Source organism: Syngnathus acus, chromosome 11, assembly GCF_901709675.1.
Source record: "Syngnathus acus chromosome 11, fSynAcu1.2, whole genome shotgun sequence".
In the NCBI taxonomy this organism is placed as follows: Eukaryota; Metazoa; Chordata; class Actinopteri; order Syngnathiformes; family Syngnathidae; genus Syngnathus; species Syngnathus acus.
In genome coordinates this window covers 6,477,057-6,495,735 of record NC_051096.1, presented here as the reverse complement: position 1 = coordinate 6,495,735, position 18,679 = coordinate 6,477,057, and the positions used below count along the sequence as shown (strand labels likewise).

The following is an 18,679-nucleotide window of genomic DNA, read 5'->3' as shown; positions in this document are numbered from 1 at the left end:
TTCTCAATTGGCTTACCTGGTAAAACATTGAATTTAAAAAAAAAAAAAGAAAAAAGGCTTCACAGGACACAAAAACCAGTTTGATCCAAAACTTGTGACATCAATTCCCAGATAAATAACCTGATGCTTTGATTTAAAACAAATCAACAGAAAGAACTATGTAAACAACTTGTTATTCATGTGATGTTGACAGAAGTCCCATGGGACACTCATTTGACTTGTGATATACCCGTCCTGGGAAAAAAAAGGGAAAAATGCACTCCTTCTAGATAGTAATGACGAATTTTAAATCAGTAATAGGTTACATCAAATATTTGGTTATATATCAATTCAATGTTAAGCCATCAATCACTTCACTGCTTTTAAACTCCATGCAGACTGTTAAATCATGATAGCACATTTATTGTGAAACACAGTCCTTCAAAATAGCATTCAATTATAATCAAAAGCACTTACCAGCAGTGGTCAAGCTATTCAAATGAATGTGCAACCAGCTCGACAGTAGTCAACTAAGTAGTTTACCAACACCTACTCTGGAAATTAGCATACAGTAGGGTGGGTGGAGTCATGAGTTCTCCAGTTGGTGGCTTAACTTTCAGTGCTGTTGCAATTTCCACGATATGTAATAAACTGCATGTTTGTTCAAAAAAACTTTTATTTGATTCAAGGTAATATTTACAAAAGAGAAAAATAAAACACCTATGCAGACAAAACAACAACAGACACTTCCCTTTGATGAAATGGTGAAAGCAATGCTGGCTGACACCATAAAACGCATGGAACTAGAACCATCAGTCAGGTGAGCAACAACTTCCGCCAAGCTACTACCTTGAAAAACATTTGAGAACATATCGCCCGGAACAATTCAAATCTCCCCTGCAGCAGCCATGGGGTACATTTTGAAGAGAGTACACATAAACAAAACAAAAACTACAACAGCTAAAAAATAAAAATAGAAGGCCAGGCCAACGAAGGAAAGTCAGTCCTGAGGAAAAAAGGGGGCGGGGTCGATCTATGGAGGTGCAAGGCCCAGAGACAGCCCGCTACTGAGTTTCATCTTCTGGACATGAGTGCCATGTTAGTCTCTCCTCGTAGAAGGCAATGACCACTTGAGGGCACTTGGTGTTGGCCTCGCGGGCTGGGACCAGGTCGGCTTCATCCGAATCTTTCCTGCGGCGACAAATGGAGGAATATATGTGTCAACAAATCACTATTAAGGGATGACTGACTTAATAATCAAATATGTCTTACCATTTCATCAAAAACATCAACTCGCCGCTGCTGTCTGTTGCGCCGATGATTCTTTCGGGATCAAGTTTCCTCGCAAAGCCTCTGGGTTTCTCTGGCTGCAAATGTGGAGAGTAATAGTATATTCACGTAAAGCATGCTTTAAACATTTGTGAATTTGTTTTGCACGGTTGCTAAGGTATGACGTCACATATGAGACGGAACTACCACACCTTATTAAATGGTAGTAATTAGCGCTAGACAGTGGTTTTGAAACGACTCACAGCATCCTTTTTCTTTGCGTCCATTTCGGAATCTTCCGCAGGCGCCTTTCTCTTCAGAGAAGCCGGTTTCTCTTTAATGTTCTTCTGGGCGTCGAGAAAAGCGTTGATAAGCTCAGGACAATCCAGGTTCTCCTCTGGCTCCCAAGTGTTGTCAGCTCTGGGTGAGGAAAAGTGAAGGTTGAATGAAATGGGGGGGGGAAGGGAAACAAAAACAAGGTCAGGCAAATACCCTGATATACATTTGCAAAGCCGACTTCGCACCGAAGTGAATGCAAATGTGCAGGTTCCACATGCAACTACAGAAGTAAATGGACAGACCCCATAACAGGGAAGTCCTTTGACCACAGCAGGGGGTTGGGGAGGGGGGTTGGGGATCTGTTCTTAGGCGACTCACTCTGTAAATCCTTTCCACTTGAGGAAGAACTCCACCTTCCCATTCACAATACGCTGGTCCAGCACTTTTTCCACCACAAATTCCTCAGGTTCTTCTTGTACACCCTGCCCCCCCTGAGAATCCAGCCTACTCTTGGTATTCTGCTTCTTGCCCATGCTGTGCTCTATTAAAAAGAAATAAACAGTAAGACTTCAATTGTTGATGCTTTTACACTGAATAACCAAAAACAATTTGTCAGTCTAGACCAGCTTATTGTACAGAACCCTAAGATAATGGAAGCCTGCATCACACTAAAGCGATCGACGGGACAACAGGTTGGTTTTGCACGAGAAAAAAACACCTTCTTACAAGGACGGTGTCGGAAAAGTAACTGTTGCACCACGATGCACGACGACCCAAAGTTTGTTGATATTGATGTTTATCGCGGGTAACTGCAGCACTACGGTGGTGCACTCGATCGACAATTGCGCGCAAAATAAAGCCGGTAACAAGTGCAGATGTTAAAAGGCTCCCCCGACTTTTTAAAAGGCTGAAATAATCCTCGAGTTCCGTTACGAAAAGACGAGAAACGTACTTGCAGCGCTAACTCGGATGGTTTGGGTACACACGATTAGCTCAAAGGAAGCTTTTTAAATTCAAACAATTTACGGTCCATTTGTTTAATCTTCAAATACGTACCTTGCAGACTAAACTAAAAACAACGCGGCACGGCTTGGACGGTGGATGATGAACACGCGGTCAGCTTCTTTATCCCAACTAGCATAGGCGCCAAACGCTAGCTTCTGGCCTTCTACGGAAGCCTGGACGGAAACTAGGCGGCGCTTTTTTTTCCACTTCCGGGGAAAAAAACTCGTGTCCGCAAAATGGGTCCGGAGACCGATTTCGATCTTTTGTCTACCTCATATCAATAATAACTTAACCTATAACTGAAAGCTATTTTAGGCCAGTATAGTTGTTAGATAACATTAAAAAAAAGCATGCGACAGCTGTAATATGCGACACACTGTCCTTGATTACTAACGTAGCCGAAATAGCTCACATGGTTTAATAGACTGATTAAAAACTTAAAAATAAAATAATTATTAAATCCAAGAACGAGACATGCATCGCTTCCATTTTTAATCAGAATCATGTCAAAGCCTCTTGAAGTCCCCTCCCCCACCAAGCAGAAAACACATTCAACAATACCATGCAATCAAAAACATTTGCTCAACGATGGAGAGAAGAGGGGGAGAACATTTGTACCAAGAAGTAAACAGTCATACCAGACAAATAAAAAATGAAAACATGAGAACATGGTAAAGAAAAAGATCAGGAACTAATTCGTGCATGTCTATTGCGTATCTTCATTTCAAAGTCTTTGTAAATGCCTCAGAAAAAAAAAAAAAACACAGCAAACCCAAGTAAATACTTTTCAAACAGTCCCAAACATAACATGATTGTATTAAATCTTTAATGGGATGCTTCGGGTCCATACAGGGACATTTGACCAATAATGGAGTGATATAGTGCACTTAAAATGTTTCCAAAGTTTTAAAATGAACTCAAGTGAGAGGTAGAAAATAACCTGGCCGAATCTTTACAATAAATTAATTTGTATGAATTGTGCTTTAAACCAGTTAACGATGACTTCGAATTGTGGCTCATGTACATAAACCATCCAATGCAACTTAAGGCCTTGTCAGTTCAATCATTGGTACATGTCATCGAGACGTAACCCAATCTCTCTCATCTTAATTTAAATTTCAATACAGCACACACTTCCAAAAATCTGAAATAAATGTGTAAACATTACTGTATGTAATTTCCCATTTCTCTGACCACTTTTGAATACACTTGTTATGATAGAAATAAAAACGCACGGCCATTGGCAGCCTTTGATGCGTACAAGCTTTCATAAACTTCAAAATGCTTGAATAAATACAGCCATTAATCATCACCCGCTTGTGTCGTAGGGTACGCTTGAGAGGATATATCAAAACAAAGGAGACTTGGCCGTCTTCTTTGCTAGCTGGCCATGCTGACGTATAAACATGCCTGATCTTTTACACATTTCGGTCAGCCGCAATAGCCAGCGAGCGAGCGAGTCATCTTGATGTTTGCCGGCACAGAAAGCGAGTGGTTGCATCACATACAGTTCCATACAAACTTTCCTTTCAACGCCCTTGGAGTCCATTTTCAAAGAAGCTTCAGATGTCCAGTGTGTAAGCTACATTCCCCCCCTTTCACAAGTTTTTCTTTTAATAACTCTTTGTGAGTTTCTCCTTTTTTGGCAGCTTTAGCTGTTTCAGACTCCCAACAGCAGTGGTTTCGACACGCACGCACGCACGCACACCTTGGTAAGGCGATCCCGCAGCCAGAGAAAGGCAAGAAAGTTCAGCTTTAGTTTGGCGCAAGAAATACTGCATCACTGCTTCTTCCCTTTCTTCCTCTTGTCTGTTTTATTGCTGCTCGATGTGGAGACGGCGGGCCTCCTCACAGGCTGAACCACCACCCTGCCGTTGGCCCCGCACTGCAGGGTGAATCGGTCCGGGTTCAGGGGCTGTCCCGAATCATCTCTCAGGCGAGCCAGGACGTCTCTGGTGAGCTGCCTTATCTGCTGCCCAACGGCGCCCATGGTCTTGGCCGTGATCTGTTTCTCCCTCAGCAACCTGTCTCTGTGGGCGTGGAGCCGGTCCACCTCCTCCTGGAGCCCCGTGATGGCATCCAGTTTGCGCTTGCGGCAGTTCTGCGCCGCCAACTTGTTCTTGCCCCGCCGCCGGATGTCCCTGAGGAGCGTCACTTGTTCGGGGGAGAAGCCGTGGCCGTCGACGATGTCCAGGAACTCTTCCACGGGCATGTTGACGATCTGCAGCACAGAAAAGGGGATGCACAAGGCGCGGGCGCGCATCTCGTCCCGGCTCAGCTCCGGCTGATCGAGATAGGGCCCTTCGTCATCGCTAAGTGGCTCCTCCTTGATGCCTTTGTGAGGCAGAGTGACGGGTGGCGGATTGAAGACAGCGGGAGATGAGTAGCTGTGGTCGTGCCACACGCGCTCGCTGAGATCCACATGTGGCCACAGGGTGGTGCGGTCCAAAACGCCTTTACAGGGGAGTGAATCCACCTCGCTGCTGTAACCCGTAGCTCCGCACTCATCCTCGCACGAACTGGAGGACGATGACATCTCCGACGATCCTGAACAAGCAAAGGTACCGCTTGGTGAAAACGTGGCTCAAGAACACATTGATCAGCTATGGAAGAAGAACCCACCTGGGGAGACCGGACCTCCAGAGCTGCTCTCCAGAGAGAGACCAGAATCAGAGTCCAAATCCTCAAGGATGTCTGGGTCGATGCTTCCAAAAGAGTCCATCAGCTGTGAGTCAATACTTTCCAAGCCCTCCAAACCCAGCTGATTGATCTGGTCAAAAACGGCCTCATCCAGGCAGTCACCCAGCGCCCCTTGCAACGGCGTGCCGCCACTTAAGTTGCACACCGAGGCAAAAGGCAGCGCAGCCAGCCCCAGGGCCATCTCCGGTGAAGCGCCCGAGCGGGTGGAGCCGGTGGACTCCTGTCGGAATAATGGCCTCTGCTGAGTGGCATCAAACACTCCGCCGCTGGTTACCATGGCATCCAGCAAAGTGGCATCCAGGTTGATGCCACCCCCGCCGCCGTCTATGTCCAGGTCTGACATGCGCTCAGTAACAAGAGAGTCCAGGTCCTATAAAAAGAAGCACATTTTGACTTGCTAAATGCTTCTAAAGTCATTTCGGGGGGGAAAGGAAAATCACACAAGACAAAAATTTACATCAAGGTTAGCGACTGGCATTGAGAGAAAGCGGCTCCAGTGCTCGTCGAAGTCGGTCGCGGGCAGTGGGTGATGTGGCGACTCCGACAGCCCAGTGATGCCATCAAGCACGCTCTACAGGAAGATTACAAATCAAGGTTAAACATTTATTTACTTTTCAACAAGCAGTTGCCATTCGACAAAAATTATAAGCTGTTGCATATTTGGTGATAATATTAGCTCATGTGTATAAATAAATGGGAGGCGAGCAACGAGGTCCATACCTCTTGTTCCAATGTGGAGCTGAGAGCCAGCTGAGTGACTGGAGCAGATTCCTCCTCCTCTTTGACAACGACATCATCCTCCTGGCGGGATGCACGAGCGACAGAAGGTTAGGAATGCACATTAGGATAAGGAGAGATTAAATGGATTCAAAATATAAGCACTGCTAGAGTCAGCCAAAGGCTGCATTTGTTTGCCAAATTAGTTCTGTCAAAGTATAAATATTTTTTAATTCTTGCAAATAAATAGAATGATGACACTGGGGTGTTTGTTTTCACTAGCAGCTGTTGTGAACACCAGATGGAACTGAACGCTAACTTTACTTTTACGGGTAAAGTGACTGCAGATGGGCCCTATGGGACAAATGGGAATTCTGTAAGCAAGTGTTTTTGGAGCTTGAAAATGACGATTAAAAGTTTGAGCCTAAGTGCGCGCAGCAGTTTCAACAACACATTGAACAACAAAAATAATCAAAGTCAGCAAAGCGTGCCACGACCATACACTATTCTTCTAACAACTGCCACTTTTGTATCGGCAAAGAACGTGGAGGTCTAAGCCCTACTTCTCCACCTCTCTCAAGGCCTACAGCTGGCAGTTTAGTCTGGAGAAAGGAGATATGGTTACACAATTGACGGGGGGCATCAACTGCCCTCAAGATAGAACAAGTCCACTCTGATCGATCTGGATTCAATTCATATCGAAGCCTGGGACATTTGCATGACAGGATATGTGAAGCAAAACAACATTGGGTTTATTTAGGTCATTAGGTGTACTTCATTTATGTTGGGCTCTGTTGAGTAAAGAATGGCAAGATCTTGCTTATTTGGTCGGTTGCCAGCTAGCTGGACCAGTTAGGTGCTATCTGTTCATCAACGTTAGAACATTCATCTGTATTGTTCTTGTTCTGTTTGAAAACACTCAGTGGCTTGAGGGAGGGACGTCCTTACTCAACAGACAGCTAACTTCACAAGCTAATAATAGCACGCCCTGCTTATTTCATGACAATGATCACCACTTTCATGTCGTTTTTGATGGAGTTGAACAAGCTATTCTGCTTTTACGCAACAGCTTTTAAGCACAAGTATCTGTATTTCTGCTTTACTACTACTTACCCATTTAGTTCATTTATTGAGCTTTATGCAACGTCGCAAAACATACTTGCCTGTGTTACAACCCTGCTGACACAAGGCCCGGATGCAGATGTTCGCTGAAGCTCTTGGTTCCTGTCATCGTTGGCTTGGTAGCTTTCTGGGTCCGGCTCGGTGTCTGTACTGCTGCTAGTTGAAGGCTCTCCACCATCAGACTTGTCAATGGGCGACACTTGGTGCACCAGCCATGCGTTGAGCTGCGTGGGGAACCGCGGAGAGCCCAGATTCCGAACCTCCTCAAGAAGCCGGCGACTTGCAAAGAAACTGTCCAACTCGGGGCATTTGGGGTGCACGGTGTATCCCCCGAGGGTGTCTCTTAAATTGTGGAAGGGCGTCTGCGTGTAGGCAGAGCTAGGACCCAAGTTAATCTCAATCAGAGGCGAGTAGTAGCCACTTAAGTAGCTGTCGATGTCCACGCGAACTCCAATCAAACTGAGCAAGATGGTCAACTGAATCAGGCCTTCTGTGAAGTATTTTTTCGCGACTTGCATTTTCTAAATACGATAGCACTGAGGATAAATATGTAATGCTGGCCTAACAGTTCCTCTTTTTTTCCGGGTGGAAACAAAGGGAAAAGCCTTAACAAAGAGCACGCCTTCCCCTGTCAGACAAAGAGGACCGCCTGTACCGGCGAACTCGTCAGTTAGCAAACGCTATGCTAGATGCTAAGCTACCAGCTTTATGACCAATTACCGTAAACCTCTTGAAACAAACATAGCGAAATACGCTACCTTTCAATCCCTTGTTGTAGACCGTTTGTCGTTTTAATGGTCAAAGCCTACGGACGTCACAAATGTTACGTCAAGTGCGATGTGGGTGAAGCTCAATGCGGATAACCAAAGAGTGCTCCACAGAAAGAACTTCGACAAAATTTGCATTACTGACATCGATTGGATAATAGCGTAGACTACAGCGAGCGCTGATTGGACAATCTGGCTGGCTGTCATACTTTTACCCAATGATATTTCCTCTTCATTGAAAACTACTTCCTGTTTCGCAACACAAAACTACAAATATTTACATTTTAAAAAAAAAACTAAAAGACTGCTTCCGGACAGTTCTTATCACGACTAATATTCATTTAGTTAGGGATTAATTTTTACCCTCACTCGGACTAGTTTGATTTCTCTCACAGATTTGTCAACAGTATAGTCCGGTTTCACTTGCTGCAATCATGTGTTTACGGCTGGTGGGACAGTTTGTACTACTGACCTCCTTTTGTTCTATGTTTAGCCTATTGGTAAACGTTTGAATTACAGTATCAACTTGGTAAACTTGTTTACAGGCGCTATCAAAACAATTTATGTAACTGTTTTTTCCCTCTTTTAAATTCCTCCATTTTCTATGCTCTCATTTAAATGGTATGGAGCCAATCCCAACTGTGTTTGAGTGAATGGCAGACTACACCCGGGACTGGTCGCCAGTTAAGCGTAGGCCTCATGTTGACAATCATTCACAATTACACCTATTGAGCTGAGGGAGAAAGAAACGAGTACAGGACAAACATGCAAACTCCACACAAGAAGGTTTGAGCCGACATATGAACCCCAGACCTCAGAAATGGAAGGCAGGCGTGCCAAACAAGAGGCCTACCATCCTGTCTAATTTCGGCATTTGTCCCATTTACCCAAGCACCCTAACTGACCATTTTAATCTGTTTTGCTCATACTGATTACCCAACTAGAGTTCAAAGTTCATCTTTGTTGACCTTTTTCTACTCTGAATTTCTTAGATAATACTTTGGTAACCATATACAGTAAATACACTGTAAAAATGACTCATTTATACTATGTGTCTATCAAGTCCCACATTAAGGACAACCTTGATTTAATTTCAAAGACCCAAGCACAAATAATGACTGCTGCACTTTAATAAATAAAGACATTAAAAGCATCATATAAACTGGAAACTTGCCCTTGAAACTAAATAAAAGTGTATCAATGATCTGACTCCATATCGAACCAACGCCTCAGCCCCCCAAAAAGTAGTGGGTTCAATCCTCGAGCCTGGTCATCAGGTCCAAGAGTTCTTGAGCAAATACTGTAATATTGCCTAATGGCCCACTTGCGACACCTGCTGTTCAAACGCGGTATTTCTAGTTTGACAATATTTTGGAGATCTGATTGTACAGTAATAGCCCAAAAACATACTGAACGTAGTTTCGACTTATTTGTCTTTTACTACTAAATAAATTATTAATAAATTATTTTGAAAAGCTTCCAATCCCCCAAAAGTAATTGTTGAATACAGCGCCCCACAAATCCATGTCCAGAAATCCTCCAAATAACTACTCAAAACAGAAAGAAAAGGTTGGCGGGGAAACATGTGGAAAATAATCTACTCCAGTTTATCAGACAGCATTTTAACAGTCACCTGATTAATCCACAAGTATTTTCATAACGATGTGAAATACAGTTAAATCATCTTTGTGAAGTTCTGACAGATTTATTGGAAGAGAAGGCGGCTCTTAAATCATGCCCACACGCTGCTCTAAACTCCAAGATGATTGGTGGAATGTTATGTGACGTCAGTGAATTTGCACGCCTGCGCGTTATAGTGCAAGCGCTCAGGAAAACAGGGACCAGCGGAGTTTCATGTGCACTATTCCCCAAACCTTGAATATAGGAATATTTATTTCGGTATAATTTAAAAAAATATATTTTTGTACATTAAAAGTTCCATTGCAATTCAAGCCATCCTTCACCGCGCCAGTGATATGTTTTAAGTGTGTACTTTAACTTTTTAAATTGCATCCATATTTATCAAGCTTTGCAATGAGTTTTTCACGCTTTGTAGACAGTGCATGAAAACTATTCAATTTGACGACGACGCTATTGATTGCGAGCCGGCTTGATTTAATAGTCACACTCGACGTCTGAGCAGGCACTAGTGGCATTGATTGGAGTCTGCTTAAATGAGATTAAACGATTTCTTCACTCTTCTAGATGTTTCATAACGTGTGAATTTGCAAGTCAGGTATATATTTACGCAAACGTTTAGCCATTTTTGAAACAATTATAACTAATTGCTTATATAATGATGTAATTCCAAATAACATGAAGAAAAATCATTGTCATTGTTTGTTGTGGGTATCTTCCAATGGTTATGATTCTTTTAAAACATTTAGAATATTTCAAAAGTAGTTGACACTTTCTCACATTTTGCAACAAAACAAATGACGTTAATAAAAATATTAGGGCCATTCAATTTGATCACAAATATTTTAAAACCGTTCAAATAAAAGTTAGAACAAAAACCAGTCAAATAAGCATTCCCATTATACTGTGAATACACTATCTGAGAACAAATTGAAGAACATTTAAAAACGTGTTGAATATAGAAATAAATATTAGGGCCTTTCAGTTTGATCACAAATATTTTTAAAACCGTTAAAATAAAAGTTATAACAAATAACAGTCAAATAAGCCATTATTTCCATTATTTTGTGAATACACTGAGAACAAATAGAAGAACATTTAAAAACGTGTTAAATATAGAAATAAATGTGATTATTATTATTGTTAATTATTATTTAAAAAAAATTTAAATTCTACTTTAGTCTTGAGTGTGTGTGTGTGACTGAGTGTGTGTCACAGAGAGGAGCTCTGTCCTCCAGAGAGCAAAACATCACACTGGTTGCCTCTCTCACTCCAGACCTTGTTGCAGCTTGATTGACAGGTAGCTTTAGCCACTCACACGCGGAATTCAACATCCGTCCTCTCTATTGGTTTAGCACGTTAACTCCCACACATTGCACCAGGCAATCAGAAAGGCCGTGATAGCCCTCCCACTTTAGGTGGACTCTCTGGCGCCCCGTAGTGGATGTAGGTAGTTTGCCACTTGCCTTGTCGTCTGCTAGCTGGGGATTTTAATTTCTTGACTGAATCTCCCTTTCAATATATCCCTTGTTTTAATAAGCATAATACTCTGCAGAATATTTCTCGACTTAGTCTACTACACAAGTCACGAAAGGCTCTCGTAATTTATCCACCGTTTAGCAATACATTTTATCATCGCTGTGGTTTATAAGCTAACCACTGGGTGTCACTATTGTTCAAATTATGGTACTCTGACCAAGTCTTGCAGCAGCAGGTCATTTATTTGACTTGGATGTGGATTTCTTATTGATGCTCTTTAATGCTTTATGCTGTTGAACTTCTCCAAGAAATACTGGACACTATAAAATTTAATATTTTTAACACGTATACAGTTTTTGTATAACCGCATGTATCCTCCACCCACCTCAGAAGACTCAAGAGGCCATTGCGGGTCCAACAGTGAGACGAGCTGCTGACAACATCCTTTCTGTTTTTTTCCCCCCTCTTTGAGGCAGTCCTGGATTTGATGTCAGAGTCTGAGATGGCCGCCTTGATAAAGTCGGTTTGGCTTGCAGAGAATGGCAGCCATCCCTTCTTGGAAAAGAAAACAGAAAGTAAACAGAAGAAAATGGCCGTGAGTGAAGAAAAACAGCCATGCACGAATGTTTTGGTGATTTAGAACATTATAACTGAAGACTCACATATGCACGCACATAAATACGTTTCTTTGAAAACTGTGCTTCAAATAAAATAAGTTGCATGTGTCCATTTTTGTGTATTAATCAGACAGAGACATGTCATTGTTTTTTTGAGGAGACCTTTTTCTGTAGCTACTGTGTCTGCTACTAATGGACTCCTCACCCTGTCCCTTCTTATTCGCCCATATGATATTCATGCATCCCCCCGGGAGCTGATTAAAAGGCTTTCTACCTAGGGTGAGGAGAGAAGATGAGAAGCTAGTGAAGAAGGGTGGTCCTTATTACCCTGGATGTCTGGACATGAGCGGGTGGAGTGGTCCTCTTCAGTTAATCGATAGAGATAGCGTTCGCCTACACTGTCTCCTCGTGCCATTAGAGATAATGTGTCTACTATTGACACAGCAAGGTCTAGGGACCATGACAGAAATACGGTGGAGCCTTGTGAGGTCAAGCGCCACGTCATTAAAAAAAAAAAACAACAACAGCAAAACCTGGTTGCCCATTTGAATCACTGCTCTGTATTAATTACAAAATGCAGAGAAACTACACCACCTGGTGGGGAAATTGCCACCTGCACCAATTAAATTATGACATGATTTTGTAGCTATGATAGCAGGCCAAGTTGCTTTCCGCGTGGTGTAAATTAAAAAAAAAAAAAAAAAAAAAATGGCTGACTGACTAAATCCTGTAAATACAGCAGAAACAAACCCATCAAAAACGTTTTGACACGTTGTGGAGTTGTAATGGAGAGTTATTGGCTGCGAAATACAAGATGCTTTAGGGGATTCCTGGCAAAGATAAACTGATGTGAAGATTTACATTCCATAATAATACGGCGCTGATGGAAGGTGTAAACTTACTGAAGTCGTGAATTTGAGTTACTTGTGCTTTACTTGGCTTGTTGCGTTTGATAGCGCCTCGTGAATCACCACACCATCGTGGACCATGCCGGCTGGTAATTTACTTTCTTGGCTGGCAAAGCTTGGTGGAAATAACATGCGTGTGTAACCAAGACGTATGCAAATGAGCCAATGTGTCCTTTGTGAGGAGCTTTGCTAGTGGCTCGCCGCCGCCTCGCGTGGCGTTGCCGGGCCGCCGACTTCTGAGAGATGCCTGGGCGAGCTGCGGGGAGTACAACCTCTAACCTTACTGACTCTCTCACCCCCGGGGTCAGTCAGTAAGGGAGGGGCGAGCACGACGGGGGATAGGCTGTGTAATTGATGTAGAGAGAGAGGCCTGCGGAGGCTTGCTGCGTGCGGGGGAGGCGTGTGGGGGGGGGACCCCGAGGCTCCGAAGGGGGCCGGAGTGGGAGTGCCTGATGAGGGTCTCTGCTCTATGTCCTCCAATGATTGGAGATCTGCGCTTGGACTGCATAAAACTTAACTAAATTAATTTAGCAAATATTATTACAAGTTGAATTGATTTGTGCATGATTTATAATAATATAATAACAATTATAATAATGAATAAAAAGTCCTTTCCAGTAAGAAGTGCTGTATAAATACACTTTCTTACTAAATAGTGCGGTTGTCTCAACTGTGACCCATAAAGCTGCAGTTGTCACCGGACTGATCTTTGCTAGTTTTGAGTCCAAATTCACAGTTGCTCTTTCAGCTGGAAGTCAAAGGGCATGCTGAATTGCTGAGGTCTGGGGAGTAGGGGAAGCAATGGCTGACAGATGTTTACAGAGGCATTCTGCCACCAGAAGGAGTTTTGGGGAGGGGGTGGGGGGGGGGGGGGGGTCTGTGCGCTGCCAACAGACTTGGTCACATCTCAGTCCACTCTGTCGCCATGTAACAGGCACAGACTGCTTGGCCCCTAACCTACCCAGATGGCTTGGGGTCGCTCTCACCATTGGCATTGATTGCCACTCAAGCACCTTTGTGTGGGCTGACTGCAAGGCTTTCACAGCAGCGGGATTCCAGAGGCCCACCGTGTTCTGAGAGGGCTGCTCTCAAGTTACCCGCAACATGGAGCACAGTTATTCTAGAGAATTACAAATGTTTGAATTTGGCACCATGGTCCTGGAGGAATACATTTGACAGGTTGCTAAGCCATGACTATGAATTGTCTTTGTTTAGCCTGTTCCTATTATAGTGGCGAGGAGGTAAGTCGTGGAGAGGAAGACATTTCAAAGTCTTGATAGATTGAGGTCACGATAGGTTTTACATGCACGGGATTTAGCAAGCGTGCGTATTAATGGCGATGACCTCCGATTTGCCATGCTCGACTATAGGAGAAAGCAGATGGTGTTATGTGCAAGAGGCTCGGAGGGGGGGCGGTTTGGCTCGCTCAGAGACAGTTGCTTTGCTGGACGACTGAGACACTTATGTTTTCAGTCCAAATGTCCCAAGGTGGGAAACATTCCAACACAATCAAGCAAGCAAACAAAACCTGTTAGGAAATTCTAGCGACTTGTCTCCGTTTCATTCAAATGCGTTTTACGCTTTGACTCCAGGGGACGGTTAAACCGGACTGGCTGTAAAATCAAATCGGGCCTAAAAATTCTCAACTTTAACACCAGCGTTGAAATATGTGAAATAAATAAGAAAGCATCATCCATCTGGTACATGATAGGCATCCTGCGCGACTGATCCCCGTAGCTAACACGCAGTGACGCCGGGTAACGTGGTGCCGCTTTCCCGAAACTGTGACTGCTGGAGTGTAACGCCGATGAAGACTCCATCCCGCTCGGCCGTGCTCATGATGGTCCCGTTGACCCTTATCCACCCAGGGCCTCTCCACCCAGCAGCTGTATCTAGCTCACTTCCTCTTTGTCAATTTCCAAAAACAAAACACTTGTGTACCTAATGTTGTGACCGTAAAACGCTCAGCGTGCAAGATGATCGTGCGGAATAAAACTCTTATAAAAACATGCGCGTATCAAGCTCCATGAATCCATCCAGCGCCTGAATGCATTAACAACATTCAACGCTATCATGAGTGTATTTCTTGCCTTGTAAATGGTAATCGAGGAACTCCTAAAGGGAGATGGAGGGCGAATAAATGGAGGATTTTCAGCTTGTTAAATGGGGCATTAGAGGGGCTTGTGACTTGTAAGGCTATAAAAGCCAACAGTTGGGACGCGCTGGTGTTTTAGTGCGTTGGCTCACGGCGTGACAGCTTTGCTGTTTGGGTGCCACGCCTCGGGGGCATGCTCCAACTTTCAGGGCTCATCAGAGGCAGATTTAAGACCGAAGCGACGACAGTCTGCCTCTGAGAACATCTTGGTTTGTCTTGTTGTTTGCATATTTTCAATAAGGTATTGTTGGTCTTATAGGGGGAAAAAAAAAATAAAAAATCCCCGCATGTGTCAGGTGTGATATTTCACATTTCTCGCGCGCACTAGATCATGTTTATGAACACAATCAGCGGCAAACGAGCCTTGAGCTAATTCGGCTAATAAATCAGGCGTTAAGGAAATAATATCAATCAATCTTATCAACTCATGTGGTCTTGTGTTCCCGAGCGGTTTCTGAGCAACCGTGCGGAATCTTCGGAGCATCCGAGTGAGTCATTTAAAGAATCCGAGGATTGTCAAAACGGGACAAAAAACGTCAGCAGGCAACATATCACACAAATGTGGACATTTAGCAAAGCTGTGTGTTCTCTACAAAGAATATCTGCATGCCTGAGTTTGATTTGTGTGCTCGGCGGAGCTACCCGGGGACAATAAACATTTTTTCTTCCTAACGTCACCTGTATCAACAAAAAAGCGGACGAGCTGCGTTGTTTCAACAAATGTTTCAATCTGGATGACATTTTCTGCTTCAATTTCACTCTGATCCGAACATTCTCGGTTCAAATGGCTTCCCCCTGCACACTCAATTGTTTAATTTTCTTCCTTGTGACTTCCGATGTGACCTTTTGACCCCCAAAGCGCAGAGAATCCGAGTCAGACATGGAGAGTCATCAGAGCTTAGAAGACACAAGCGGAAAAGAGATTTCCTCTCTGAGACGATGCAGTCATCTGTCATAATAGCTGTCTCCGTGATATGGTTCAAGGGTTCCCATTTCCCATCTGCTTGGTCGAGTCGCTGACTGCACACACACACACGCGCGCACACACCAATACACAAACAGAAAAAAACCTCACAATTTGTTCCGACCATCACTTTCCAATATTTGGTGGCAATGACAATACAAAATGCCCCCCGAGCAAGCGCCGGCCTGTTGTTTGATTCATTTTGGAATATTTTCAACAGCTATTCAGTTGATCGACGACACGCACGGACCTGCGTGTCGTCGGCCCGAGACGAGAGCTCGAGGCTATTCCTGGACAACGTCAACAAAGAGGTAAGATTTAAGAAGTCGAGGGGAAGTTGATTTTCTGACAGTAAAAAGTTGAAATGAGATTTCTTGATTTGATTTTTGTCAGGCCAAGGCCCGGCCGGCCTCCTTGGATTGTATATCCCGCAGATGGTGAAGGACAAATTGAATATGATATTGGCCAGACTGCATCAGTGGAATCAAAACTGCTGAGCGTTCCAAACAATATAACCTGAAAGAGCTTATTTTTCTTCTTCTTCTTCTTCAGACACAAAAAATAAAACCCTTGGCTCTCATATCAATAATGAATGAGAGGCTCTTAATAGTGCAAGCCAAGAAAAAGACGTTACGCAACATCCGTCAAGTCATCCAATCAAATTGCAGCATTTGACAGACGAGTGAAGTGTACACCGAAAATCTCCGAGTCACTTTCTCAACGTTCCTTTGTCTCCGTTGTCTTAGCGGCCATGTTAAATTAGCTCGGAACAGAAGGCTGGCTGTCTCCTTGCCAATCTGTCGGTGAGAACAATTTGCATGTATGGAAGCCCGTCAAGATTTGTGTGTTGATCTCTTGTGTGTTTAATTAATTCCCAAGCGAGAGTCTGTTTCTCGTCTTTTTCCTTGTCAGGTGCGCGTTTGTCCTTTTGGAGAGGCAAAGTGAAGGGGAGGACAGTTTGGCAAAGCCACCGAGTCAAGTATGACAGAATGTGTGTTTGGCAGCCAAAGGTGTCCCGTAGTATGTTGTTTCCAAAATGAACTCAAAAGCACGCGTGTGTTCTTTGTCACACGTACAGTTTATCTTTGCAAAGCCGGGCCGGGATGATGTCATCGGCAGCTGCTGCCTGGCTGACGGACAGTTTCCGCACCACAACATGGGGCCCTATGGTCCGCCTGTCAAAGCGACTGACGGCTGAATGACACCAATGAGAGCCAGCCGTCCCTCCGCCTCACTGAGTGACAGCCAGTAAGCAGCCAGGAATGGCGTCCCTGAACCCGAAAGTAATCGCTTTTAACTTTTCCTCTCAGCTTTTTCTTCCTGTCACCCCCTTTCTTTCGTCTTCTGGCTCTTGTTTGTCTTCTCAAGCTCTTCCATTTTCCAACATGGACGCTCGATTTTCATCTTTATGACAAGAACTAATTGTTTCAGACAACTTGTGAAGGGGAATTTACTCCAGCATCCCAAATGCGATGCTGACAGAGAAATCGGGACAGTTGGACGGGGCAACCGCTCACACGGCCCACCCAAGTGCCTTTCAGCCTGGCACACTGCCCGAGGCCCATGCAGTCATGTGACCCCCACAAGTCTTTGCACCCACTGACCCCCTAACCTCTTCGCCCACTGTCCCACGATCCCTTCAACATTGTAACCCTTTTTATTTTATTTTTTTTAATGCGCTTTGAGGGGAGCTTTAATGAGACAGGCGAGGATGCAAAAACTACTCTTGTCCCTTGATCCGACGCTCCCTTTTTATCTCACTATGTTTCTGTCTCATTTGTCCATCACGTCCTTTCAATCTTTCTTCATCTAAGTGGCGTCACACTCGCTCAGTCAGTCAATCTGGTCTAACGCTGACGTCCGAGTCTCTCTGGCTGTCTGTTGTCTGTCTCTTTTCTTTGTTGCGTTGCTCTGTGTGGCTTTTTTTTTTTTTTTTTGCCTTGTGAGAAACTCTTAAGGGGCTTTTGTTGGGAGCTCCAGTCCCTTCCATGGTGACCGTTTCTGACTGACAGCTCTTAAAGGGCTCTCTTCATTGCCCGGGGCCAGGGAAGGCATGAAGGAATGTGTGTTGGGTGTGTGTCGGATATTTACCAATCATACACTCGAGTGGGATTAATCACAAATTGGGAGAAAAGTTGATCACATAATCGTCAATAATATTTGTGTTGCCTTATGTAACATCCGCAAATATTTTGAATATAAATATAAAGTGTGACAGATTGAAATGTCTTAGATTGGGTTCCATTACTCGGGTGAAAATCTCCTTTAAAATATTCAGTGGGGAAAATGTTTGTCCAACCGTACACACGAGTGTTTTTTTTCCCCGCTCACATGTGTATGCCGTTCATTTTTCTTCTCGAAGGCTCACCGTGATGTTTATCTCGGTGACAAGGACAAATAAACCCGAGTAGAGTCAATCTTACTCGGGCAATCAGGCCGTCTACAATTCTGCGGGACTATTTATTTATCTTCCATGTTTCCTTTGAACCCTCCCACCCGCAGATACATACGACGTTTACAGTTTAACTTTGCTTGCCGACTTGCTGGAGCAGAAGGAAGCTTTTATTCCAACATTTTGAAGTAATTACTTCAATCTTCACAACGGACAAAAACAGCCGACTTTGCTCCCTGCACTTTATCTATACTTTTCGCCCTCGAACACAAAACAGACTTAATCATTCTCTGTCAGCCATTACAGCCAAAAAATCGGAGCTAGGATTTTAATCACGATAAGATCAATGGAAAACAGAATTTTAGGGGCGGAGCTTGGCATGGTCAGGGGGTTGACCTTTTGACTGACAGAAACGCCACCATTTGACGGGCAAACGAGACGGAGCTCGACAATGTCGGCTTGAATTGAAACTGAAACCCGGCTTTTAGTTTTCCACATTTCTCCACGAGTCTGCGCAATGTCAGAAAAGACGGAAATTCATATGCGAATAGCTCGCATCAACCCAAGTCAAACATCAAGTCGCTGGCAGTCAGAAACTCAAAGCCATACAATAACACAAGCCAGAGACATTCCATAGCGCCCAGCGAGAGCCGCTCAACTATTGCAAAAACATTCAGGACAAAATAAA

At 43.9% G+C, this 18,679-nt stretch overlaps 2 protein-coding genes and 1 long non-coding RNA gene across 4 annotated transcripts; 1 reads left to right on the top strand and 2 right to left on the bottom strand.

Annotated features, from left to right (window-relative positions):
- Positions 1-1,028: 1,028 nt before the first annotated feature.
- On the bottom strand, positions 1,029-2,741 carry cbx3a (chromobox homolog 3a (HP1 gamma homolog, Drosophila)). The gene is made up of 5 exons (XM_037263405.1): positions 2,584-2,741; positions 1,906-2,068; positions 1,512-1,668; positions 1,252-1,346; positions 1,029-1,170 (listed from the first exon to the last, which is right to left on the bottom strand). Exons 2-5 carry the CDS (start codon positions 2,058-2,060, stop codon positions 1,044-1,046), a joined length of 534 nt encoding a protein of 177 aa, XP_037119300.1. The 5' UTR covers positions 2,061-2,068; positions 2,584-2,741; the 3' UTR covers positions 1,029-1,043.
- Positions 2,742-3,009: 268 nt separating this feature from the next.
- nfe2l3 (nuclear factor, erythroid 2-like 3) lies at positions 3,010-10,421 on the bottom strand. Its single transcript, XM_037263402.1, has 5 exons — positions 7,113-10,421; positions 5,953-6,033; positions 5,690-5,803; positions 5,155-5,602; positions 3,010-5,079 (listed from the first exon to the last, which is right to left on the bottom strand). Exons 1-5 carry the CDS (start codon positions 7,587-7,589, stop codon positions 4,313-4,315), a joined length of 1,887 nt encoding a protein of 628 aa, XP_037119297.1. The 5' UTR covers positions 7,590-10,421; the 3' UTR covers positions 3,010-4,312.
- A 5,584-nt stretch (positions 10,422-16,005) lies between these two features.
- LOC119129976 lies at positions 16,006-17,818 on the top strand. 2 transcript variants are annotated; one of them, XR_005099326.1, is made up of 3 exons: positions 16,006-16,402; positions 16,512-16,578; positions 16,678-17,818. It is a non-coding gene; the product is annotated as an uncharacterized LOC119129976 (long non-coding RNA). The 2 variants fall into 2 exon arrangements; XR_005099325.1 differs by having other exon boundaries at positions 16,512-16,590.
- The last annotated feature ends 861 nt before the right edge of the window (positions 17,819-18,679 follow it).